The 27,188-nt window shown below is 37.3% G+C and overlaps 1 protein-coding gene across 2 annotated transcripts in view; it reads left to right on the forward strand.

Annotated features, from left to right (window-relative positions):
• Positions 1-27,188, forward strand: part of STKLD1 (serine/threonine kinase like domain containing 1) — a 636,164-nt gene that overhangs the window by 449,285 nt on the left and 159,691 nt on the right. For both annotated transcript variants that reach the window (XM_044057819.1, XM_044057820.1), the window contains one exon: positions 18,107-18,223. In XM_044057819.1, coding sequence (XP_043913754.1) covers positions 18,107-18,223 — 117 coding nt within the window. The remainder of the gene's footprint in view (positions 1-18,106; positions 18,224-27,188) is intronic.

Here is a 27,188-nt window from a genome sequence, read left to right on the forward strand (position 1 = left end):
GCTTAAATGACTGATAACATAACATACCAAACTGAGGGAATTAGAGTTAATTTCAGGTTTGAGGCAAAGATCACTGCTTTGATTTTTGTTGATTTAAGTATCAGTTTTCTGATGACAGGCCAGTATACAAACATTTCTAGATCCTCTAAAAGGAGATTATTTATAGTTGTGGGAGATGGATCTAATCTAGAGATGACTGTGTTATCAGCACATGGTATGATGGGAATCTATGCATGGAACTTGTTTTCTATATTGAAGAGAGGAGGGGGACAAGTTGGAACACTGAGGAGAACCTTTGCTTTGTAGAGAGCAGTAGATTTGGAAGACATAATATATATGTTTTTGTAAATATGTGGTTAGAAATAGAAAGTTATCGATCAACTAAGTCAAAGCCACTAGTGAGGTTAGTAAATACTGCTGTTGTTAATTGGCTCTTGTACTTACTTGTTTAAACATCTTCTCATAAGTTGCATTGAACTGCAAAAATACTGCTAGCAGACAAAAAGCCACACTAGTTTACTAAGTGGAGTTCATAAGTTTTAATGGATATTTGCCATTTTTTCTAGAATTTTTCCAAGGCTGGATAAGGTGCTAATGGGCTGCATTAGAAAGGCAGTTTGTCATGTATATGTTAGTAAACTGTACTGTAATTTAGTTTTCCAAATGACATGAACATAATTCTGACAAAGAGATAGATTATTTATAAATTTAAATAGAATAATGATGCAGTCTAGGCATGTTTTAATGAAATGGTGGTACAAGCCCTCTGTTCTGACAGAGGGATCATCAAATATCCTATCAAGTAGATCTCCAATATCATTTTATTTGATTGTTGAAATACAGTAGAGAAGCCTCTCGTGATCTAGTGGTTAGGATTCAGCACTTTCACTGCTGCAGCCTGAGTTTGATTCCTTGTCAGGGAAGCTTTGATGCATTGTTTTTGGTTGGGGGTGGGTAAAGTAGTTAAGGTGTTTACCTCATAAACACAAGGTACAGGTTTGAGTCTCATCTTTGAAAGGAAAACAGACTAGGCCTAAAATGGCCCACAAGGGCAGCTAGCCTAGAAATTACCTATGAACAATGAGTGAAGAATGGGATCTTGGGTCTAGTTAGGGTACAATGACAGCAGGAATGGGCAAAAGGGCATATGGCTGAACTATTTAATGAAATCTTATGATAAAATAGGACTTTTGGTACTTTGTAGTAGGGTGTTATTGTTGAATCTGCCCACGAGATGAATATCACATTTCCAGAATGTTTAGTGTGGTAAAGGTTTGTTCATTTTGAAGGAAGGAAGATTTGTGCCTTCTGACGGATTTCTTGGCTAGATACCAAAGGTTGATGAATCATTCTCTTGATACCTTTCAGTTTTGAGCAGGTCTCATCTCTGAGTTTTAGTGACTGTTTTAGTTTTCTCATCAACTAAATATTAGTTGGCTCAAGGAGAAGATGTTGTTTTGAAGTATGAGAATGTTTTAAATAAGGGTGTTAGCTGTCTTACTGTTATCTTGACAGATAAAGACTGTCCAGTCCATTATGAGTAGTTAAATATGAAGGTCTTTGTCAAATATGCATCTGAAGTACATTTTGATTGGATTTTGTGGAGATTTGTGCTTCTGCTTGTAGTAGTGGGCAGAAATCACTTAGAGATGGGAGAGGACTGAAATGTCATTCAGTGTGTCTGGAATGTTAGTGTGGCAGATACTGATGACAGTCACAGGTTTAAATTTGCCATTTTAGAACAAGTTAAGGTGAACAATAGAGGGGGAAATATTAAGGCCATTTTAGCGGAAAAGGAAGTTAGATGGCAAATACTTACGGATGCAGCCACATCACCGGGTCTAAACGAATACATTAATATAAAACCACTATTGACTATTAAAACATAGGTACAGATTGTAAGGAAATTTAGTATTGATGATTTTTTTAGTTTTATGTAGTCTATTTAGTATTATATACACATTTATTATTTTTTCATTTATTTACAAGTGCAATTAATATTTTTACCAAAGATATTTTTAGAAATGACTAGTTTTTTAGTATCATATTTATTGTAATTTAATATAGAAAGTTGTTTGAGATTTATACTATGGTTATATTCTTTAAGACATTTTCATTCTAATTCCACAACAATTTTTACATGTATATGAATTTTTATATGTATATGAATTTTAATATGTATATGAGTTTTTTATTAAATATTCCCCATTGAATATATAAGTTCAGCGATAGGAGTTCATTTAATTGAGAATTTATGCCTGTATATATTGTAATTCTTTATTTAACATGAGTCACACTATATATTTTGTATTTTATACTTTATACACATTCAATACCTGTATTTATTATTATTAATTTTTATCATTAGATAGTATTTATTTTAGTTTCTACTGTTGTATGAGATTTATATTTGCGAACATTCCTGTATATATACACAATTATTAGGAATAGGTACAGGTAGTACACCTTTAAAATTTACAAGGAATTTTTAAATTTTGGTGCCAAGAAGTTGATAAATTGGTCCTTGCTGAATTGTTTGTTGATTCTGAAGAAGTCCACATTGTAGGTGGAAGAAAGCGCTAAATCCGTTTTATTTAAATTGTTTGTTTATCAGCTGTTTCTTTTTTTCTGCACATTTGTTTGTTGTATTGGAAATAAATACAGGTCGTATCATTGCTGGTGTGCGGAGGCATTCCTTGGACTTTTTAGTGTTGAATATCACTGTTGGATTCGTTGTTGTTTGTTCCTACACTATCTTTGTTGTTCATTGTGTCTGGAATGTTAGTTTTGGTAGGATTAAGGCTATGAACTATTAACAAGCAGCATCTTGTAATCCAGGGTTTGAATCCCTCAGCCTTAATTTACCCATTGTGTGACTCTTAAATAAGTCACTTTAATCATATACTACTCTAGGGCTTTTGGAAAATTGGATTAGGCTTCTCAATACTCTCTTGTAGTAGTAACTAGCTATGAATCTATGTTTTAATGACTGAGTCACAGTTTTTTTAAATTGGTGTAGTAGATACAACTAATAGCCCATGAAACTGAGTGATTATTTTTTTTAGTTTAAACAACAACACTAACTTAACTGAATATATGTGTTTGTGTAGGGGAGTGCCTTTGCGAACATTATGTATTGGCCCATAGGGAGCGTAATAGTGCAGTCTGGTCTGACAGCACAGTGTTCAGTTTGGAGACATGGTAAAGAGCAAATAATGAGGTCTTACTCACTGTAGCTTTACTTGTGAATCATATTTTCTCACCATGTTAGACAAATAGTGCAAGCACTGAGTATTTTACAGAATCATAGCCAGTAAGTATGGGTAACAAGAGCACAGCTTTTAAGTGCTGCAAAGTGCATTTTGCAATTGAGAATAAAATGGAAAAAACAGGATAAATTAATTATGTATTACTAGTAAAAGTTTAAAAAAAAAATTTTCAGGATTATATACTAAAGGGAGAGCAGAAGTACAATGGGACATGAACTTCCATATAGTTGTAAAACCTGCTGTGCAGGAAAAATAAAATAAAAATGCATAGTGGGTTATAGCTGTGTGACTAGACCAAAATCAAAATATTTTTAATAAGGACATGACCAAGGTAATTTATTTAAATGTTAATGCAACTGCAAATACAAGTGTTTGGTAATAAGATATTTTAGCTTAGAAGAAACAAATACAATTTTATAACTCTACCAAAAGTCACTGAGCTTATACTGATTTGAAGGCACTAAACAAAGTAACATGCTAATCCTAGAGTCCACAGCTGCTCCAGAAACCCATGTCATTAATCATATGAGTTACTACCTAATGAATGTCCATAACAGAATGATAATTATAATAATGTGATATTTTAACCATTTAAATCAAATCTACCTAATGAATGTCCATAACAAAATAATAATTATAATAATGTAATTTTTTTTAACCATATTAATCAAAGTATAGGCAGTTTGTAATCAAGCCAATATATTCAGTCATGAGACATATTTAAAAGAAAGCTGCATGTAAGTTTACTTTTTTTGTCTTAACACTCACAAACCTTAAAAGAACTTCAACTTATAAAGCGGTTTGGAATTAATTAATTAGCAGCTTATACCCTGTTTTTTTCTAGTCAAAAATTTTAAACATGGGCTACAAAGGTTTCTAATGTTTGTAGGATTAAAATTTAATGCTATATATATCTATCTATCTATATCTATATCTATCTCTCTCTCTCTCTATATATATATATATATATATATATATATATATATATATATATATATTATATATATATGTGTGTGTGTGTGTATGGGCCCCTATCAGATGATCGAGTTTTCACAAACTCAAATTGAAACCATATGATCGAGTTTTTGAAAACCCAAAACTTTTGAATGGAGATCGTGGTGCAGTGAGGATCAGGAATTTTACCCTTTTCCCCACTGTAGTGTGATCTCAGAGTTGGTATATATATTTTGCAGGGGGTGGGGGGTGCAAGGGGACTTGCCACCCTGCAAAAACATAAAAAGAAGTAGATTTTTGTGTTTTTTTGTCTTTTTCTTGAAGTTTGAGTTTTCAGAAACTCGATCATATGGTCTTGACCATATAAATTTCAAGTTTCTGAAAACTCGATCTTCTGACATAGACCCACATATATATATATATATATATATATATATATATATATATATATATATATATATGTATGTATAAATATATATATATATATATATATATATATAAATATATATATATATATATGGGTCTAGAACTAATCACTGAAAGCACATTTCACTGAAACACATTTGACTGTGCACAATTCACTGAAAGCTCAATTCACTGAAAACACAATTCACTAAAACACATTTCACTGAAAGTTATATATGACCTTTTCCCCACTGTTGTGCGACCCTGGAGTTACTATATATAGTAAGGGGGGGTGGAGAGCACTGCCCCCAACATCGGGGTGTGGGGGGCATAGCAACATCGGGGTGTGGGGGGCATAGCCCCCCACCTGTTTCTAAATATTTTGAACTATATACATGGATACTTGCAATTCCAATTTTTCTGAACTTAATATATATATACAAAATATGTGGGGGGCCATGCCTCCCACATCCCTCAATGTGGAGGGCGGTGCCCCCACACCCCCCCCTTATTATATACACTAACTCCAGGGTCACACAACAGTGGGGAAAAGGCCATATATAACTTTCAGTGAACTGTGTTTCAGTGAATTGAGTTTTCAGTGAAGAAGAGCCATATATATAAATGGATATATATATATATATATATATATATATATATATATATATATATATATATATATATATATATATATATATATATACATATATATATATATATATATATATATATATATATATATATACATGGTAAGCAGGGCAGTGTTGCAGATAGTGCCATTCAGGAAAAGTATGATAAGAACCTTGGTGAAGCTTGATGGGCTTGACATATATATCTTATAATATAGCCTATATCTCCAAAAGATGTCCAAAGAGAAGTTCTGCAAGTGAACCATTTGGCATGAGTAGTGTGCTGCCCCAAACTCAGATCTACAGCCAAAGGATACCTCTGTGACTTAACAACAAATAGAGCAATGTCATTTACATATGAATATTAAAGCCACATGGCTAAACTGTAGTGTAGTCTGAATGAAGAGGTCAAAGCTAGAATCAGAGGGGCTGCAGCCAACTGACATAGAGTATCAGGTGTAGTCTATGACAGAAGAATGCCAAAGAAGCTGAAAAGTAAGGTAAGACAGTGGCGCGAGCAGTACTACTGTATGGTATAGAAACCTTGGCAGTAAAGGCAGAACAGTTGAAGAAGCTAGAAATAAAGTGCTTGAGAAAGGTGGTAGGAGGCACACTGTGGGACAGACAAGAAATGAGGACATAAGAGCAGAAGCAAAAGTAGCTCCTATTGCAGAAAAGATCAAAGAGAACAGATTATGATGGTTTGGGCACGTGTAGAAAAGCAGAAGACAATCTGGTGAGGAAGATTTGGGACAGACAGGAAGAAGGTAAGAGGAAGTGAGGACGCCCAGCAAAGAGGTGGATGGATTGTGTGAAAGAAGATCTGCGACAGTCAGGCATGAGTGTTGATGAAAGCAGGAGTGTGGCACTGAATCGAGAGAGCTGGCAACAGTTAACACAATACCCCGACCCCATGTAGAAAAAAATGGGAAAAAGGGGGCTGATGATAATGGCTAAAGTTTGTACTAATGAATCTATATATGCTGATCTACATATAGAAGTTGTCGTGTGATATTCACAAGTCAAATATGTGCAACACGGCAAATAAAAATGAAATTGTACACGTATGTTTTAGCACAGACACACACAAACAAATATATATATATATATATATATAAACTATATACAAATACACTAAAATATAGATATGTAAATATTTATATCTAGAGATACACACACACATGCACACACACTCATATTTATAATCAATATGCATAACATTCACATTATATTGATGACAGCTTGTCAAAAACACACTTATATCAAATTAAAACTTACTAAAACTACACTGATCACAAAAGGAAATGAAACAAAAAACAAAAACCTGTCACTAATGTGAAAGCATGCAAGCACACTCTTTTTGCATAGTGGTATATTGGAGAAAGGAATATTTGTAGAGTAGGTTTGGGGCTTGGGCAGGTTTAGGGTTAGGGTTGGCATACATAAGTGTGGCCCCTAACCCCAACCCTGCTAAAATCCTTTTTCCTGACAGTACCATTAAACAAGATACCCACCTACACATTTTATGTGGTCTTATAACAGGCATAGTACAAACATGATAGATTGAAATGTGTGAGGGTACCTGACATGTGAGCATCATATGTCAAGGCAAAGCACTTTCATAAATAGAAGACAGGAAAGAGGAAAAGGTTATGTGTGAAACTGGAAAAAGGAACTATATTAGTTAGCCTGAGATGAAGTCTATGTTTTCTGTCTAGATACCAACACTTTTTTTTCAATAATGAAGAGGTAGGGTAGAGTATGTTTGATGTGTAATGGATGACAGATCAAAAGAGGCAACACTAAAACATAAAAATAACACAAAATAGAGATAAGGTGGTGTTATGCAAAAGTGAATGGGTATAAGCTAGTCAAATACACAAAGGACAGATATACGTAGGGAGGGTAATGCATAACATAAAACACATACCTAAGAATGGGCTGCGCAAATGCATATGCATGCATGTAAAAAATAAATCGTAAGGACTAAAATGCATCTTATACATTAACTGACATACACATATATGCATGAGTAACATAGCATGACATTATGTACAAGTGACATATACAGTGGGAATATATGGGTACAAGAATCATCATCACTGGTAAATGCGACAGATGTTTTCATGCATAACTGTTCATGCGACTAAACATGAATAGCATGTGCATTAAAAAAATAAAGAAATATACCTAAACAATATGTATACTGAAGGGCACTGCATTATATATGTTGTACAAATGTGTGAATGTACATGAAGCTGCATGCACCTAAAGATCAACATGTGTACATATGTAGTATATTATCTGTTGTACACTTACATATAGATCAGCAACATGCATATGATGTGACAGATGTATATAGTCACACTTGACAATCTGCCACTGGACAGATTCACAGTAGAAAAACACATAGGAACTACTGATGCCTTAGCACTGCATCAAGATAATGTGCATATATGTATGTATAATAAGTGTTTGTGTACATGTGCTGTATTAATCATTGTCCCAGTCATGAAGCCCTATACATATATAAATATGTGTGTGTCCTCCCTGTGGTCGAGTGGCCTCCGAAAGACATGCGTGACTGGGCGTGCCTTCGCTGAAGGTTGGGCTGGCAACTCGGCACCATAAAAATCGACTGCCAATCATTAGCGGACCAGAGTTCCGCTGTGGCGACCCCTAACCGGGAAAAGCCGAAAAGACAAACATATACATAAAATGGGTACTGGGACGAACTTGTCCAATAAATAATTCTCAATAAATAAATAGTTCTGAAAATACCAACAACTCCTATAGTCCTAATGAGCAGGTATTTTGTTCTAACACAAGAGCCTCTTCTGCTTGAAATTTCTATTCGGTTGTAAAATTTCCAGTGGCAGAAGTATATTCATAATGGTGAAGATAAATGGGGTGTATAGAGGGTCAATAACTTTGGCTAGACTTGGCCTTGAGTTATCATATAAGAATCTTCTTCATTCCTGAGTACTATAGCCAAGCTTTTGGCAAATATAAGTTTGTTATTCACTGACATCTTAAAATTTCTGATAGCGTCATCAGTTTTTAATAGCTGCTTGTTTACTCAAATTAGAATAATTTTCCTAAATTAAATTATGGTGAGTTTTTAGTATGTAAAAGAAGCTGTTGTCATTACACCAGGGGTATATTTTATCTAATCTTATATGTATAGCACACCTGATGTAACAGGAAATGTAACTGTATAAACAAGTTTGTAGTAATCTGCATATATAGTAATCCAGAGTTCTCTCCCTACCCTGAGCCCAGAAAAAAAAATTCCCAGATAGTAGGATGCCTATTACAAAGCCATGCATAACACCACTGATCATATAGGCAGTTTACAATGGAAGATTTTCTACTTGGACTTTTTATGTTATACTACATAACCACTGGTTGACCCAATCATTAGTACACTCATTTACTGTTAGAATGCTAAACTCACTAGCAGTATTTTTGTGACGTACAATATAAAAGCCTTAGCCAGATCCAGGTAGGCTGTGTGCATAATATGGTCTTCTTCCAAGACAGCTGTAATTTCCCCTCAAACATAATGTTATGTAGGTAATAGAGCAAATCTTATTTCAACAAGACCATAACAGCCTGTACAATGAAGTTAATAGAGTAAACCTTATTTCAACAAAACCATAACAGCCTGTACATTCTGACTTCTGTCTGTTCAAACTAAGTCAATGAATCAAGTCCTGACCCTGTGGAGTGCAGTTAAGCAATTTTACTTGAGTGCTAACCCTTAGGCGTATAAGGTGTATAATAGCAAAGTATTTAAGCAACTAAGAATGGATGAAGTCTAAACAAGTTCTACCAGTTAAAAACATGTCATAATCTGAATATGCTTGACTGCAACTTAGCTTCCAACCTACTTCACCTCTTCCACACCTTTGTTTGTTTTTCTTTCTAGAAATTCAGTCACTAAGTGTATTTTAATGTATCTTCAACATATCACTGATCTTGACAGTATGAAGGACCTTAATCTTTGTAAATAAAGTGAACACCACACATATGTATTTCAAAGAGTGCATCCATACTTGCACATCTAGCATAGAAAGTCTACAGTTGTTCAAGTAGAAATATTCTACATTGTATTTTTTTAACTATGTATATAATATTTTACACTAATATACATACATTACTCATACTACTCAGTATATATGTGTATATGTATATATATATATATATATATATATATATATATATATATATATATATATATATATACTATTATTATTAAAGTTATGTATTTCATAATTTGCTGCTAAAAATGATATTGGCTTTGTTGAAATGTGCATACTGTATTTCTTTGTAAACAGAGAATACTTATGGGACCTTTAGTCAAGCAGGCCTCAAATAAAAATGGTTCAAAACAAAGTGGACATCCTGGTAACAAAAGATAAACAAAATAAAATACAGGCCAAGGAGGAACAATTTATTTGTTTCTCTTTGAGTTAGCTCCATTACTATCATATTGCTGTACATAGCATACATTTGGGGCTTTTAGATATATAATCACTAGGACCCAAATGACACACTCACTGTGAATTGGAACCAACCAGAAACAGTTTACTCAAGTGATTCTTAACCCCGTGTAAGAAGCTGCTACAAATGCCATCATGACCAGTGGAGTTTATTTAAAAAATGTGTTATAATTATATCTTCCGAAATGTATAGCAGCATTGTCCCTGTGTTCAAAAGAGGATCTTCCAAACTTCTAACTTATCTGCAAAAATACTTGATATCTCCTTTGGACTGGAGAACACACTGATGTTTACTGTAGAATGTTTCAGTCTTAATTAGTTTCTTTGAATTTCCCAACATAACCACAGAAAATCTTGTTCTTGCCTTTGACTTTGGTGGCTAGATTGCTTTAATATTTATATCCTAAATTTTGTCCAATATAAAGATATTCTGAACTTAGGTTTCCCTAAACCTCACTTTGCTAACAATGGATAAGGTGTCATATTTTTGTGTTAACCTTAGCAAAGATGAACTCCCCAGTTGCTGCTTTCCAGAGAACAGCAGTGCTGGTGTGGTTTGTAAGTGTGCACCAGTTGTGATTCCTTTCTTTAAGATATTTCTCTCTTGGGGTCATGGAGTTGTTTTAATATGTAATGTCATGTATGTAATGTTCAAGTTTTCAAAGGTATAGCCTTTTTGGACAGTCAACAACACTGATTATAGGCGCCATAGACTTTACCTTATTGAACAGTCATGATCGCATTTCTGATCCTAATAGTGACAAGTACTGGTTGCAGGGCTTTATGTCATGCCAGCATCAGATATATGCATTTATAGCTATTTGACTGGTTCACTAGGTCAGTATATGCTTGTGTTGGAATGCATTTTCTAATCATCATTGCAGTTGTCCCACATTGCTATTTTATCATAAGCCTTAGATCATTGGGAAACAAATGCGATAAGATTGATATTTCATCACACACACATACTAGCATTATTTTACACAGTTCTTTACTTGCTTTAGTTATGCAGTGTTTGGAGGTGTTAATTTACAGTTAGTATCATAAGAAACTTCCCTACTGTGCATATCCATAATGTAGTTGTAGTGCAACACCACAGGAGAAGGCCTCCTAATGTGGTGGACACTATTTCTGACAGCAGTGCTAATGATGCCTAAGAAGTGAGTTCTCATGTTCTCTCATTCCTCTGCATAAATGACCTGTTGCAGAAATACTGGGTCTCAGTTTGTGACAGGTGGTTTGAGCTGCCATATGTGACATGCTGGGTGAAAAAAAATTGGAGCTTGTGTGGCAGATGAGCCCCTTCACAGAATGTGCAAAATGTTACCAAGGTAGCATGACAATGCAAACAAGGTGGCACTGTAGAGATCAGGCTGCTAATGATGATCGGTAGGGTTAGGTCATCCTTCAATATGGTATATGTTACATTTGTGATCTTCTGGTGCAGATGGAAATTTGTCCTGTCTCCAGGTGATTGGCTCTATAGTGTCAGAGGCCTTCCACACATGCTGCATGATGAACTTGACCAATTCATTGGCAGGTGGGGTCAACCAAGAAGTAGAAGGTCAGGCAATTAATGCCTTCAGGAAGACAGATTCCTCAGAGGAAGGGTCTGTGGACTTCCAGTCACCCCTCTGTTTTAAGATTTCCGGTATGTCTCCAAAGGAGACATCTTCAGGGGGTGACCTTGGGGACCCTTCCCCTTCATTGTAATCTGTATCCTCATGATAGATTCTTCCAGAGAATCTAGGTGCTTCCTCTTGCACAATCTCTTTTAGGGTGGCTCATCAGGGGGAAATCTGAGGAGGACTCCGAAGAGAAGGTACCCTGCAGCAGAGTGTCTTGCTGCTGTTGTGCCTGCTGCCCCGATGTAGTAGATTGTGACAGCTGCTAACCAGAGGATACATAGATGTGACACTCCGGGGATGGTGCCAACTGTGAGCCTGCTGAGGCAATAACTCTCTCAATAACCTGGAAGGCAGGCCCTCCCAAAGAGGGATGGATGGGGGCCTAGAACTGAGACAAACTCAGACCTGGGTCACACCCACACACCCACCCAGCCCACACCCACCTAGAGAAGAACACAGGAAGACTAGAGAAACCATAGACAAAAAAAAAAAAAAAAAAGGCTAACTAGGGGATCCAGCAGCCAGCAGCAATCCCTCATGGTCCTTCAGGTTGGGTCAGTTTGACACAGCACACGACCACAGAGAGTTTGTTCCAGTGAAGTTCACCAGTCCACCCATAGTAATGTAGTAGGTTGATTGCTAAATGGTTGGAAGTCCAGGACCTGCAAGAGACACAAGGAGGAAGAGGGGGAGGGAGATAAGTTTGAGTCCTTGGAGAATATGCCCAGGATCCAGATGGGAGAGGGGAGAGAAGACCCTCTGAGACCTCCTGGCCAATCTGAGCTCATCTGCTCACCTGACTGGGAATGGATGGACCTTGGTGGATGGAGTGGTGGATCCACATCCACAGGGGGGAGTCAGGAAGGAAACAAAGGGACTCAATTAGTTGACCAACAGATCCAAGTCTTGGCTCTGTCTGGTAAGTATTCGACTGTGGTCATTGAGTGAGGAAGTTGATTTGTGAGGGAGGAAGTGACTTATTTAAGTGGGGAAACTATTGGAAGTAAAGAGGTGGTCATAAGGTGGTCAGAGGTACCGATAAAGGGTGTGTACCAAGGTGGCTTTTAGTGGTTGTCAAAAGGCCAAGGGACCAAGAAGAGGGCTCCAAGACAGATTAGGGATAACATAAAGATATCCAGGGATTGAAGAGGGATAGAGAGCAGAGGATAATTACTGAGGTAGGAGAGGAATTAATGAAGGAGACAGGTAAGCAGAAGAGAGAGGGCACCAATAGGTAGAATAAGATATGAGAGGAGAAGGATAAATAGGGCAGAAAGCTAAGAGAATAAACGTTGAGAGATTTCCTGGTACATTACTTTGACTTTGTAGATTAGAATCACTCAAAACTCTCAACTGTCCCAACCTCTCAAAAAAAATGTTTTTTCCTCCAAAATTCCTCCTCCTCCAAAATGACCTCCTTGAAAATGGATGGGGTTTAGATAATGTAATGGTTCTCTTTACACATGTAGACAAGTTTATTATTGTGATTATTTACATATGAGTAGATAGCAGGACTGGCAGTGTCACAGCACCTTTATGTTTTGAATTTGTAGTTAGACCCTGTGTTACACAGATTTTCAAATGGTGGGATGACAGAAGCAAAGTAATATATGAGGTATCTAGGATGGTTCATATAACCACGTTCTCCTCAAACAAGGTGCCTTTCTGCAGGGGGCAGAACAAACAAAAGTCCCAGTCAAATAAAAGTCAGAGATCCAAAAAGAAATGGCAGGAGGATAATTTTTCAAAGCCAAACAAGGGTTCTTTTCCAGAAAAGAGTCAATCCCTTGCAAAAGAATGAAATGGTAAGTCAGCGTGCACCCCCTTCGCTTCTTCCTCCCCCCGGGATCTCTCTTAACCATGTAGTCTGGATGCAAGTAGTCTCAGATAAATAGGTTCTGAGAATAGTTTGGAGAGGATATACTTGGAATTCCTCCACACCCTCCAGACCAGACAGAACTGTTTCCTTCAGTGCTCCACACATAGTAGATGCAGGGATCATATAACCAGTGCATGCAATCCAAAAATGCAAAGGATTTTAATTCAGAATATTTTTTTTTGTTAACTAAAAAGGAGCATTCCTGGAGGCATCTTAGATTCATCCTTTCTAAGTACCTTTGTAAAGGTTCCAGAAATCAAAATGCTGACCTTGCAGTCAATTCTAGCATTGCTGTGAGACCACGGTTTCATGGTGACTATAGATCTCAAGGATGCTTATTATCATAATTTCAGGAACATTTTGAGATTTGCTGTGTCTGGCTTACATCATCAGTTTTTTTGCATTAACCTTTGGGCTGTCTATTTCACCTTGTATCTAGAGAGTGTCTGACCCCAGTGATTGTTTATTGCAGAACCCTAGGCATCCACATTTTTCCTTATTTATATGACTTGCTGATCCCGGTGCTTGGAGTTCTTAGGCAAGGTTGTGCCCCTCCTTTCCCACTTAGGCTTCAAATCAAGCCTTCAAAAGTCATTCCTCATACCCTCTCAATAAATTGTTTTCCTTGGATGTTTTGTAGACACTGTAATAACAATGGCCTTCCTGCCAGAAACAGAGTTCTGTCTTATCAGGGCATTTTCTTTGATTTATCTCTTCTAGACATGGCCTTAGCAAGAGAATTCCACAAAATTCTAGGCCTCATGGCATCACTAATCCTCATGATACCACTAGCCAGCCTACACATAAGAAGAATTCAATGGTATTTGAATAATTATTGGACTCAACACCTTCACAAATATCATCTGGTGATATTTTTTGAAAAGGAACTACAGTGGTGGAGGATTAACTGTCTCTAAATCCAGGACTCCTTTTCTCTCTTCAGACCCTGTCCACTCTATCCAGATGGACTCTCCAGATTTTCCATGGGGAGCAATATCCATGGAAAATCAAGTGCAAGGCTTGTGCGGTCCTCAGGACAAGCCAAAGCACACAAGTGTAAAAGAAGTGTTGGCAGTGATTCATGTCTTTAAAGGTGTTCACCACTTTTGGATTCCAGGTCCTCTTCTAGTGGTCACACACACAACACTACCATGATGTGATTCCTTAACAACCAAAGGGATACAAGGTCAAAACCTACAGCATTTTCTGGCTCTTCTGGCCTCATCCTTTCCATCAGAGCAAAGCACAGTGGTAGACAGACTAAGCAGATCATGGACAGACTCTCACAAATGGAAGCACCATGTAGAGGTCTTCCAGGACTTGATCCTGACATGGGGAATACAACAAGTAGATCTTTTCACCTCCTTTCAAAACAGACAACTGAAACATTTATTTTCAAGACATTCTTGCAGCCATTCTTGGAAGACAAATGCTTTATCATTCCCATGGTCAAAAATATACCTGTATGTTATTTCCACCATTTTCAATGATTCCCAAGGTAATTCTAAATATTCAGGAAAAAAAATTATCAAAGATTACTGTAGTACCCCCCTTTTGCCCCAGGCAAAGTTGGTTCTCCCTTTTTAATAATATTGGCCAAGGACAATTACCACAGCTTTCTTCATAGACTGGATATACTCACACAGCATCTGGGGCAAATGGTCCACCCCAACCCAGAGCAACTGTACCTGACAGTCTGGATGATTCTATTTGATACATTTTAGGTGCTTGTTCCATGAGGATGTGCAACAAATATCTAAGTAGGCAAGAAAACCAGCAACAAGAAAATCTTGCATTTACAAGTGGAAGTTTTCTAGGTGGTACCTAAATAGTAAATGAACTCCTGGAAGTACTCTGACCCCTCTGGTTTTTAAATATTTATGTGACCTAGGATGGTTTGCTGTATGTTTCTCTCAAAGTGCATTTTGCAAGCATCTCAGTCTGTCTACACATGGATACCCCTCTTTTGTCTTTTTTGTGGTCAACCAGTTTATGAAAGGTGTGCTGCTTATGAACTCCCCTCAGAAGCAAATTCCTCCTCCCTGACATCTCAACTTTGTTCTTGAAAAATTGACCTTACCTCCTTTTGAAACTAACTCTCATGCTGATTTTGTCTGGCAAAACAAGTGGGATACGTTATGTAGTGAATGTCAGCACTCTGTTTTATTGTGAAAAACTGGTTGATAAATGAAAGTGCAGTGGAGAACTACAAAATCAAAAATAAGAAAAAAGTTACAAGCACCCCTGATGGAACAGCAAGAGTAAAACAATATCAGGTCAGCTCAGTCTGCAGTAATACAGTGTATTAATATGAAAAATTAGGTTCTGTTTACAATCTTTTAAATTTGTAGGACTCCCAGAGTGTGTTACTGAATCTTGTCTAAATCTGTAGTATAAGTAGATAAAAAGCTCCAGTGATGTAAGCAGGTTCAAGACAAGAATCTTTTGCACATGCTCAATATAACCACTGCTTATTGTACATTGGCCAACCACAAATGCTATCAAGACAAATCGCAGGCACATAAGCTGCATGCTAAGAAAAGGAAACCATTTTTTTTTGGGGGGGGAGGGGGTGCAAGAGAAGCTAAAATAACATAGATTTTCCAGAAAGTAGATACTGTTTTGTAAATGCTTTTTAATTGGTATTTTAAACATCTACAAAACAGTATTTAATTACACAGTTCCAGTGTTAAGGAGAAAAACAGTAAAAGAATACATTAAGGAACAGTAGTAAACAAAGAAAACACATGAGGAAAACAACCTGAGAAGTGCTGTGTATGTTAATGGACAGTTTAAATTTTGTGCAGCACAAGCAGAACTCCAGACACTATTCCCTGCAAATTAACATAACCTTACAAGCTGGAGAAGAAATCTAGCAATTTGTTGGGTATGTCATCAGGAAGAAAATATAAAAGAAAGGCTTCTATAAATGATGCAGTAGGTAAACATTAGACTCAATGAAAGTGTTAGATTACTTGAAGGACCCACTGATGAAAACCACATCTTCTAGGAGCTGCAGTATCTTGATTAGCAGTACAATAAGCAGTATCAAAACTGCATCAGAAATCAGCCTAGAAAGCTACGTCACTAGGCAGATGGCTGCACAAGCATTTCCAATGAGGGTTGAATGCTAAACACTTGTCAAAAAGTACCTTTGTTGCTTGGCACTCAGCTATTCCATATTTGTAATAGTTACAGCAAAAAAAAAAAAATAGCTCAAAAGAACATCTAAAAATGAATGTTCTTTTCAATTAGGAATTGCCAACAAATGAGAAAATTGCCTTTTTAATTATTTACGTTCCATATGAATGCCTTCAGATGACATTTTTGCCAAGTAAAGACTGATTGCTTGACAATTTTAATGATTCTGACTTTTATATTGAAGGTTTAATAATTTGATGAAAACTATCCCCAGAGAGTCAAAAGCAGACTTTATATAAAGGGCTGTGCATGCCCTTTCTATTTTGAAGGATTATTTTGCCTTTGGGATTTCAGTAAATTGGAAGAGGATGTTTTAAATATCATCTGGTAGGTTTCCAAAGACATTTTTCAGGCAAGCTTGCTTCTAGATCAGTCAGTTTTAACAGATGCAGTTCAATTCCAGATGTCCACAGAAAAATTATCAATTATTGTCCTATATTCCACAATCCTAAAACAAATTCAGCCAGCGTACTGTTAATATCACTGAGTTGTGCAGACATTTTCCCATAGCTAACTGTAATGGTTGTAATGATTTTTTTCAGTAAGATGTTGATTTCTATCAGAAGATTTTGAAAAAAGCAAGTTTTCACTCTTCCATTTCTGAAGTTGTATGCCTTTTGGGTTTAGTTTCTTCCTCTGGTATTAATATTCCATTTGTTTGGGTTTTGCTAGTTATGCTGGTGAAAAAACAGACTACAGGTTTGTAGAAACTTGTAGAGTATGGGAAAATAAAACAGCTATAAATCTCCTAAAGTATGGGAAAAAAGTTGAAAAAAGTAACAACAGACAGTAGTAAAATATAGTCCCAAGTATTTTTCAGTCAGTTTCAATCAGTCACTGAAACATTGTGAAAATAACTTAAAAATCAGAAGACTCAGATTTAGCAAAAGCACACCCTGATAACGTGGCTGCCATTTTGGAATCAACATATATGCATTATGTTTTCCTTCTGGAGTTACAAAATTATTTTCTCTATGCCAATATAATACACGACATAGCAGCATTCTTTAACTTCTCCACCTCATTTTTCACTGTCATGTTGTTAGCATTGTAGCCTGACTAAAACATTGTTTGCTGTTTCAATCACCTATGCTACAAATATCTACAAAAGTACAGTATTGCTAACATAGTGAAGAGGACTTTGAAATTGCCACTTAGCTGTCAATCTAAGAGTGGCACCTGTCATCCCTGACAGTATCATTGTATAAAACTTTTTCATGAATAAATGGAAACAGAAAATAATAATATAATTTCCTGTTTCTTTTGTTTTTCCTTGTAACTTTTTATTAAACAGTCTCATTGTGTGTAGCTATTTAGTAAATACATTTTTATACTTAAGTTTGTTTAACCTGTGGAAATAAAATGCAAGGGACATAAGCCTGGTTTACAATTTTAGTCTGACTTAGTTATGAAATGACTATCTGATAAATGTATCTCTTTTTCAAGGAGGCATTCATGAAAGGAATACAGCTTTAGATAACTTCTGTATGATTGCCAAATAGCAATGTTTAAGTATTGAGATTAGTGTTCTTTAACTAGAAGGAGGAACAGTGTCACAAGATTGTATTTGAATATTGTATTTATTATTGTGCTTAATCAATACTTAGGGCATTCTAATAAGAATATTTCTCCTTAGCTTTATCGTACATCCCTGACATAACACAGTCTGTGATTTGTGCCATGAAGACCCATGTAGATTGCTTAGAACTTGAAATGAAGGCTTGTAGAGTTCTACAACATCTTGCATGCCAAGGTAAGTTCACTTCAAATCTGTTTTCTCAGTGCTAACATAAAGCTCTCTTTCATAATACAGTTTAGTCACCAAAACAATGATTTGTTAATAACATTTATCACATAGACCTACATGTAATACTTACACACCACATTTGCTTATTAGAAGGCTGAAAAAATGACAACCAATCTGTTTCTCACAGGTTACTCCATTTAACAAGTATGTGTGCATTGCAGGACTTTTTTTCTGGTTAAAAAGCTTAACATAAATATACATGATGCTGAAATGATATACTGTCACTGTCAACACTGCTTTACATAAAGTCCCCAATACAATAAGCTCTCAGTTAACCGGAACTCAAGCAACAGGCAAAAAAGAAAATTGAAGAAATACAGTACAGTTTTCATGTGTTGCACCCCCCCACACACACACACACACACACACATACACAAACACAGAAACATACTTTATGTTTTTAGAGTTTTAGAGTTTTCAAAAAGAAGATAGGAATAAATTCTCTCTGTCTCCAACCTGAGAACAAGTCAAACCAAACAAATAGTATAGGGTACGGAATTAGTCAGGCCTATTTTTAATAGTAAGTTTCAAGCAGCCGGAAACTACAGTTATCCAGCATCTAACAATCCCCATGGGTGCCGGTTAACTGAGAGTTTTCTGTACAAAGAGAATGCTAGCTTATCTAATATGTCAGAGTAATGGAGTCAGTATAAGTTGACTTTCCCCATCCCCAACATGCTAAACTGCTTTAAAAGTTCACCTTCTCCTGCAGTTTAACTCGGGTCTGTATTATAAGCACGAAAAGACTAAACCACGAATGCTCACATGAGCGAAAATGCCGGGAATCGAAAGTGTGATTGTGGGGTCGTGTTACAGTGAGGAGTGGGATATTTGCCCTTTCCTCACTGTAGTGCGACCTCGGTTAGAAGATGTAGTTAGCGGGTAGGGTGGGGGGCACAGCCCCCCACAATAGCAAGTTCGATTACCAGCATTTTCACTCATGTGAGCGTTCACGGTTTAGTCTTTTCATGCTTATAATATAGACCCTTTAACTCGACTGTGAGGTTTCTTTTCTTCCTGCAGTGTGGTTTTATCAAGGTTCATTTACCAGGAATCAGCCTTTGCTTTATAAATCTTTAATTTCCTTGCCTTGGAGTCAAAGAAAGGGAAATACCATCCAACTTTTTAAGCTTGGCCTCCTGTAAGCTTTGACAACATATCATACACCAAGGGAAATCTGTATTTTTCCCATCAGATACTACCCACAAACTTATATATCACATCCTCAGTTTTCTAATGTCAGCATCTTCTATTAAGAAAAATACATCCACGTTGTTGCAGAAATTATTCTCCATGGAGCATGCTGACCACATTTGTTGGACAGAGATCCACTTGGAGAGATTCTTCTCTGCAACTACAACATCTTTATAGACAGTATTGTTTAGACTTATGTACAGCACAGAAAATAGATATAATTTGCCTTGCTCAAGGATTACAATTTTTATTAAGTGATATAATGCTATGGTGTAACAAATCAAGGGATAGCAAAACAACAGAGGTGGGACAATGTAATGTATATATGTATGTGTATATAGATAGATACATAACAACACACATTGAAGAACAGAACAGAAGGTTATATCTATTTTGGTTCCTCAAATTTTCTATCAGATTCAGCTCCTGGTTTACACTGATATATTTGCCACTTTTGGAAGAGTGTGGGGAAGTTGGAGGGTCTATCAATACTTGAAGGACTATAAATTGACAGCCTTAAAAAACAATCTGCCATTCTACTACTATATTATGCTGAAGATGTATAACTATTGTGAATAGGTTGCAGCAACTCTGAAAATAATACAAACCCAAATAAGACAAGTGAAAACTGAAATGTAATCAGGTTCCAGAAACTGTATAAGATATCTGTGACTTACAGTACTGACATTCTATTTACACAGAAGTAAAAAAATTTCTCATTACTTTATGTCTAGCACAGATCATACAAAGAGAGACATGAAATATATGCTGAAAACAAGACATCCATGCATTAAAACAAGATCATGCTACTGTGGCAGGCTACAGGAATACATTTTGTGGAAGAACATATTTTTCCAAATTCTTTTTATTGAAATTTTATAAAACAAGAAGATGATTTACTATCTCATAGAGGACTAATCATACATTAATGGTGAACAACACAAGTAACAATATATAGAAAAAAACACATAATCCAACAAAACAAACAATGTATATGAATGCCAAATTGAAAAATAAGAATCACTAAAATGATTTAATACATTTTCCATGCTGTAGATCTTTAGCTTATCTGTCATTGGATTAACATTACCCAGGTACAATAAAATACATGTGGAAAGAGTGATATGAATCTGCCACCTTTTAGACTATGTTTCCAAGTCTCCTTATGTTCCTCTCTATGATTTTCACCATCTGCTGTCATCTCCAGTCCGTTGATGTTGTCTATAAAGGAAACTGATCCAGTTTTCCATGCCATACATGATGTCAAAAACAAATGCATTAAATATGACTGGGGCCTGGAATAACATGAGCTTATTACCTTCTGAGGGTTCCTCCAAATAATACATTCTGTTCACTATTATGGAAGTAATTTTTCATTAATCTTCACAGTTTTGTATCCCCCACAACTTCTTCTTTCAACACTGTATGGAGCTTGCAGGATAAGAATGAATGAAATGCTTTGCTGAAATCCAAACAGACCATATTTCTAGGGCTATCACCATTTACATCCCTAGTGATCTAGTCAAAGAAATGGATCAGGTTACATATACAGATTTTATCTGCTCTGAATCCATAGGATTTATGGATCAGCAGGTTTTGCTCTAGTAATACCACCATTGTTTTGTCTCTTACTGAATTTAGTTTAACTGGGTCACAGTTACTTGGGATGTTCCTTGCTCTACTTCTATAGAACAGTCTCCCAAATATTTGCCTCTAGCCTCCTAGGATTACTCCTTCTCTAAGGAAACTAATAAATAGTTCTGTCAGATGATTGACCAACACCCTTTCAATGCTTTTTAAAATTGCTGGTGGAATTCTTTTCTATCTGAGTGTATAATCTCATTCAGTCTTTGCATTGTCCTTTCTTCCTCCTCAGCTGTTATCTCCTCTTCTGTCCATCTCCATTGTGGCCTTATACTTCCTTGTCAAGTTGATAACCTTTATTTCTGCTTTTTTAATGAACACTGATGCAAAATATTTATCTGTGATGTTTACCTGTTCCTTAACTTCTCAAAGTACCTCATCAATTTTCCTCTCAGCCTTTTTACTTTCCGTTGCGTATCTGACAGATGTCTTCTTCCTTACCTTAATGTCCCCTGCTACATTTTTTCTTTCATATTTTTGTTATCCTTTTCTACCCTTTTATTAGTCTCCAAATAACATTTGCAAATATAGCACCAGTCCCCGTATAGCCTTTTCTTTTTCTCTACTCTTCTGGCTGTCCTTGTATCCTTGGAGAAATAATCTGTTCTTTAGCTTCCTCTTTTTTCTCTTAACAGGCCTGTTTATCCCCTTTGTCATACCTCCCAATATCAGTGTATGGTTACTGTGAAACAAATCAAATTTACATTTTATAGCAACTGCTTTAACCTTGTACCAAATTAACACCAAACAGCACTAAATCCGAGCATTACAACTTAAATTGTATCTTCAAACAATTAAATAATAACACAGCAACTGAAACCAACAACACGATGATACTATTGATCAGACAGTCTTCACACCCACCAGAGGTTAAAACATAGTGAACCGGGTACTCACCAACATGGGAGAGCATGCCATATTGTGTAAAAGTTATGGGCTAATACTTTAATGCCAAGAAATGCATTATAGTGCCTTTTAAGAAAACTGCCACCCAGGCTAATTACTCTATCATAAGACATCCCTAAGAGCTGACCTGGTAATCAGGGATCTGGAAACATATGTTGACAGTACTGTGCCCTGTGAACAACGTGTGGTTAAGGTAGCATGAAAATCATTGTATGTTGCCCAATGTATAAGTAAGGGTATGGCATCCATGTCGAAGGAAGTCATAGTGTCACTTTATTCAGTCCTTATTAGACCCATCAGTGAGTATAACGCCCCCTTCGACATGTACCTGCCAGACATATACAACAGTTGGAACTCTCACAAAGGTTTCTTACCTGGAGAATCCAAGGTATATATATATATATATTGATTGCCTTAAAACCCTCCCTCTAAACTCTGTCTCCTACAGGTTACTCAGAGGGGATCTTTGCCTGGTATACACAACATTCTTGGAAACAGCTCTGATGGACCTTTTGCACATCTGCAAAACAAACAGCATCAGAACCACTAGATCCAAGGATTTCAATTTGGCATGTGACATAAATAAGACAGATATATGTCTCAGAGAATCCCCATGCTCTAGAACAGGCTCCCATCTTTGTGAAGCAGAGTTCATCCCTAACCCTGTTTAAGACTAACTTTGACCAGTGGATGGGAAACTGGAAATTCACCCTGGGTCTGGCTCCCATGTCTCTGTTAGACAGAGGTAGACAGTAATGCCTAACACACCCCCACATACACATAACCTCTAGAAGCTTTCCAGTTAACATACCCCCTCCTAGTAAATACCCATGACACAAAGGGACACAAGTGGGTTGGATTGCATGGATTATAAAGGCCCACGTGGTCATTAGCCTAGTATATGTTTATGAACCTATGAACCTATATTTAGTTAAACAATCATAATTACTCTGAAGATTAAACACTATGTAATATGAGTCAGTTTTGGCTCAAAAGCAAGTTCATGTTAAATTATTTTAAGCATTAAATAAGAAATAATAACTGTGAGTACATTAGCTAGATATGCTTCTGTGTCACACCCTGAGAAAGTGAGAATGCAACTGTCTTAACATTCATTTATCATAGGTAGTTGATAAAGCTTGACCATAAACTTCAACTACACATCTTAATGTTTTAATTGCTCAAGTCATTATCAATTAAAATAGCGCTGTCCACTGACCAAGAAAGAGGCTTGTTATTATATATTGGTGCATTTTCACATGTCTTCTGGCATCAAGTCCTCAACCAGTTACCAACAAGATATCATCAATGCAGCAAGCTGATGACATACAGTGTATAATTTCGCCTCCCTCCTTCCCTGAAAACAACTAAATAGGGTCTCTCCAACATAAACAAAAGTTTGGATTGCAGGGGATTTTACATAAGACCTACCATTATATTTTTTTCATTCAGACTACTCCATACAATGTACTGGAGAACAATCTCAAAATGTATTCAAATATGAAACATTCTAATCATCACACAAAGAATATTTTAGCCTTGGCATACTCTTTTTCAGTACTTTTAGCAGGGATCCAGTACTTGTTAAATATGAAAAGAATGGTCTTCGCAAAAGCAAAGGGAAGTAGTGCTCAACTTGAGCATCAATTTCTTAAATTTGTTCTAGCCTCTCAAGATGCCTGTCTTGTAAGTTGTATAGAAAAAAAATAAGTTGCTTTCCTATACAAATGCAGTAAGCATTCAGTAGAAAGGAAAGTTGTTTTTTTTTTTTAACAAAGGATCTGGTCAATTCACTTCCCATTTTTCCCTGAATAAAGAGAAGAGAGAGAAAAAGTGATTTTCTAGTCTTCCTTATAGCTCCAACCCCATGACTGCAGACCAGAACCTTATCTACCTGTAGTGGCTCCTAATATGCAAGCTTATGTGTTGGGAAGTGATCAGTAGCATTTTACCTGCAGCTATTTCAGTGACGTCTAACAATCATGCAGTTTCCTTCCTCTACCACCCTCTCTGTCTGTCTTAAATTAGTGCTCCATCAACTTTAAAAGCCAGGTAGTCCTACACCAGAACAGCCGAGCTCACAATACTTGAATAATGGATTATCTTACATAATCTTTTCAGTGCTTGGAAAGTAGCAGTTAAAACTGTGCAAGCACATAAAGTGCGAGGAAAGACTAGTGTTATAGGAGGTTACTAGGATTATAGGAGGTTACTAGGCTATTGGTCCTGAGGCCCTTATAAGCCTAGCCAAGAGTTTAGCCCATGTTTAAACAAATCAACACCCAATGCCCCTGTCCAGCCGGGACATGGGTGGAATCCCAGGGGTATAGTTTCTGTTTCCCATCCAGTTATCCAGGTTGTGCTTAAAAAGGGGTAAAGAGGTACTCTGCTTGATGTGGAGAGGGAGTCTATTCCATAGAGTCTCTGGGGCACAAATATGTCCAGCCAACAAGTCTTGTTGATGTCACAGACCATTTTGAGGCTGCTCGTGCAAGTTACTTGAGTGGAGCTTGACTTGCGGATATGCAGCAGTCCCATCAGGGAGGGGTCCATGATCGTCTTGTGTGCCACACAGAGGTCACCTCTGAGGAGTCTGTATGAAACTGAGTAGAGGGATAGGGTTTTTAGCCTATTTGTGTATGGTAGATATTTGAGGCCCTGGATTCTCCTGGTGAGGAACCTCTGTGCTCTCTCCAGTTGCTGCATGTGCTTTGAGAGATATATGCAGAAGGGTGCATTGTACTAAATAATGTGCCTTATAAGGGAAGAATACAGGGATGTTATGACCTTCTTGTCCCTGGATGAGATACCTTTACTTATGAGGTGGGCCATGTAGAAGGCTTTTTCTATACCATGGAAGCAACATGATGGTCAAAAGGCAGGTTGCTGTCAACCCGGGTGCCCAAATCCCTCACGACTGATTGAATGCTTAGGACAGTGTTATTAATGTGATAATTTGTGGGGACATCACTCTCCCCAAAGGGAATGATGATGCATTTTTTGGTATTCAGCTTGAGGCTATGTTTATGGCACCAGTCATTTGTCTCAGTGAGACCCTCTTGGAGGATGTCCACATCACTAGGGGAATTTATGACACACCCAGCATGCAGTCATCTGTAAACTTGGACAGTCATAGCCCACTGGTTTTGGCATGCACCTGAGAAAAGTATATTTCAAATAACAGAGGCCCCAAAACCAAACTCTGGGGTATGTCACTTGTTACTGGTCTACTGCTTGAGGTGGCTTCCCCTGTTTTGACTATGTGGATTCTATCAGTAAGCCAGTTTGCTACCCATCTGGTAACATATGGATTGATGCCTAGTTGAGAGAGTTTACCTATTATGCCAAAGTGGGGAACAGTGTCAAAGGCTTTGGCCAGGTCAAGGCAGGCAGTGTGCACCATCTTCCCCTCATCCATGGCTTTGGTGACTGTCTCAAAGAAGTCAACCAAATTTAGCAGACATGCCTCCCCATAATAAAGCCAAACTGTGTGGGATCAAGTGTTTTGAAGTTGCCAATGTCCTTGTTAATGAGGTCCATGATAATCTGTTCCATGGCCTTGCAGATCCGGCTTGTTAGTCTGATAGGTCTATAATTTCTGGGCTTGGTGGACATACCACCTTTGTGTAAAATGATGACAGTGGCTATCCTCCACTCAGCTGGGACAAAGCCAGTACTCAGGCTTTGGTTGAATAGGGCACCTAATGGTGCTGCAAGTTCCTGCCTGAGTTCATGTAGGATGCAGCCTGAGATGTTATCAGGTCCCATGGAGGTGGTATTTTTTTGCCTTTGAGAGACCAGTGATGACCTATTCCCTAGCTATAAGGGGATGGGAGCAGGTACTGAGGATGTCCTGATTTACTGATGGGGGACAGAGGGGTAAAGTTTTTGCTGAATCTGTCAGCCAGCAAGTTTTCTATATCTACGGCATTTGTATATGTGGTGTGCTTGATCACCAGTTCTGAACAGATCTGGGTGCTTCCTTTGAGGGTGTAGACATATGTGAAGAAGGGCTTATGATTGTCTCTAGTAGATGTGGCCAATTTGGACTAGAAGTTTACTTTGGAGGATTTCACTAGTTCTCTCATTTGCTTGTTCAGGCTAAGGAGACATTGCTTCCAATTGGGCACCTGCTCCTTCTTGGTCTTGGACAGCAATTTTTTCCTTTTGTTATAGAGTTTATTTATTGCAAATGTCCATCAGACAGGTTCACTCTTCCTTGCAGAGGATGACTTAGTCCTGTTGGATATTCCTGATTCCATGCATCTACATAAATGTTCATATAATGCTTTGGTGTAGTTTTGCATATTGGTGCTAGTTCCTACAGAGGGGGAGGGGGTGGGAAGCTGTTTATACTATCCATCAGGAGGCTGTAATCAGCTTTGGAGAAGTTTTTATGTCTGATCATAGTTAGAGGGGGGATGGGGGAGATGGTAACTTCAAAAGTGACCACTTTGTGGTCGGATCTTACCAGGGAGGATGATACTATAGGGATGCTCCAGTGGTTACTCATGTTGATTAATACCAAGTCCAAGATATTATCACCCCTTGTGGGAGTATCAGCTAGCTGTTCCAAGGCATTTGAGTTGGCAAAATCAAGGAATCTCTGGGCATTTGTGTTCTGGCATGAGTAGTTCTTCCAGTCTATGTTTGGGAAGTTAAAGTCACCCAAGATCAGGATAAAAGTTTGAATCTTGACAGGTCCAAATAGGTGGATTAGGCATCTTGAGTCAGATTTCAGGGCTGTTAGCTAGCTAAAGTTTGAACAGGGGTTTTGCCAATGGTTAACTGCACCTGGAATGTCTCTTGTGCGTCATACTGTTTGACCCTATAACTTCCTATGGCCCACCGGGGGCTTGTGTTTACTATTCTAGGACCCAATGTAGCCCACATATGTGGTCTGGTATGATGGTAAATGAAAGGGTTGTGTATAGATTCTCTGTCCTGAAATATGTAACTTAGCTTGGGATGGGGGAGAAGTTGTTACATCTTGCGAGACTTTTTGCTACTTTCTATCCCATAAACACTTCACAGTGTTTTTATAATCTTCAGCAGACATCTGTTTTGTGCAGATATCAGCAGGTACATAAATAAGTAAAATAGCAAGAGTGTTGCAAGCATTTTGGTAACTGATATCTACCTATCTGGGAATCACAGACAAATCTGA

Source organism: Protopterus annectens, chromosome 16.part0 (assembly GCF_019279795.1).
Source record: "Protopterus annectens isolate FY-2018-M chromosome 16.part0, PAN1.0, whole genome shotgun sequence".
NCBI classification, from domain to species: Eukaryota; Metazoa; Chordata; order Ceratodontiformes; family Protopteridae; genus Protopterus; species Protopterus annectens.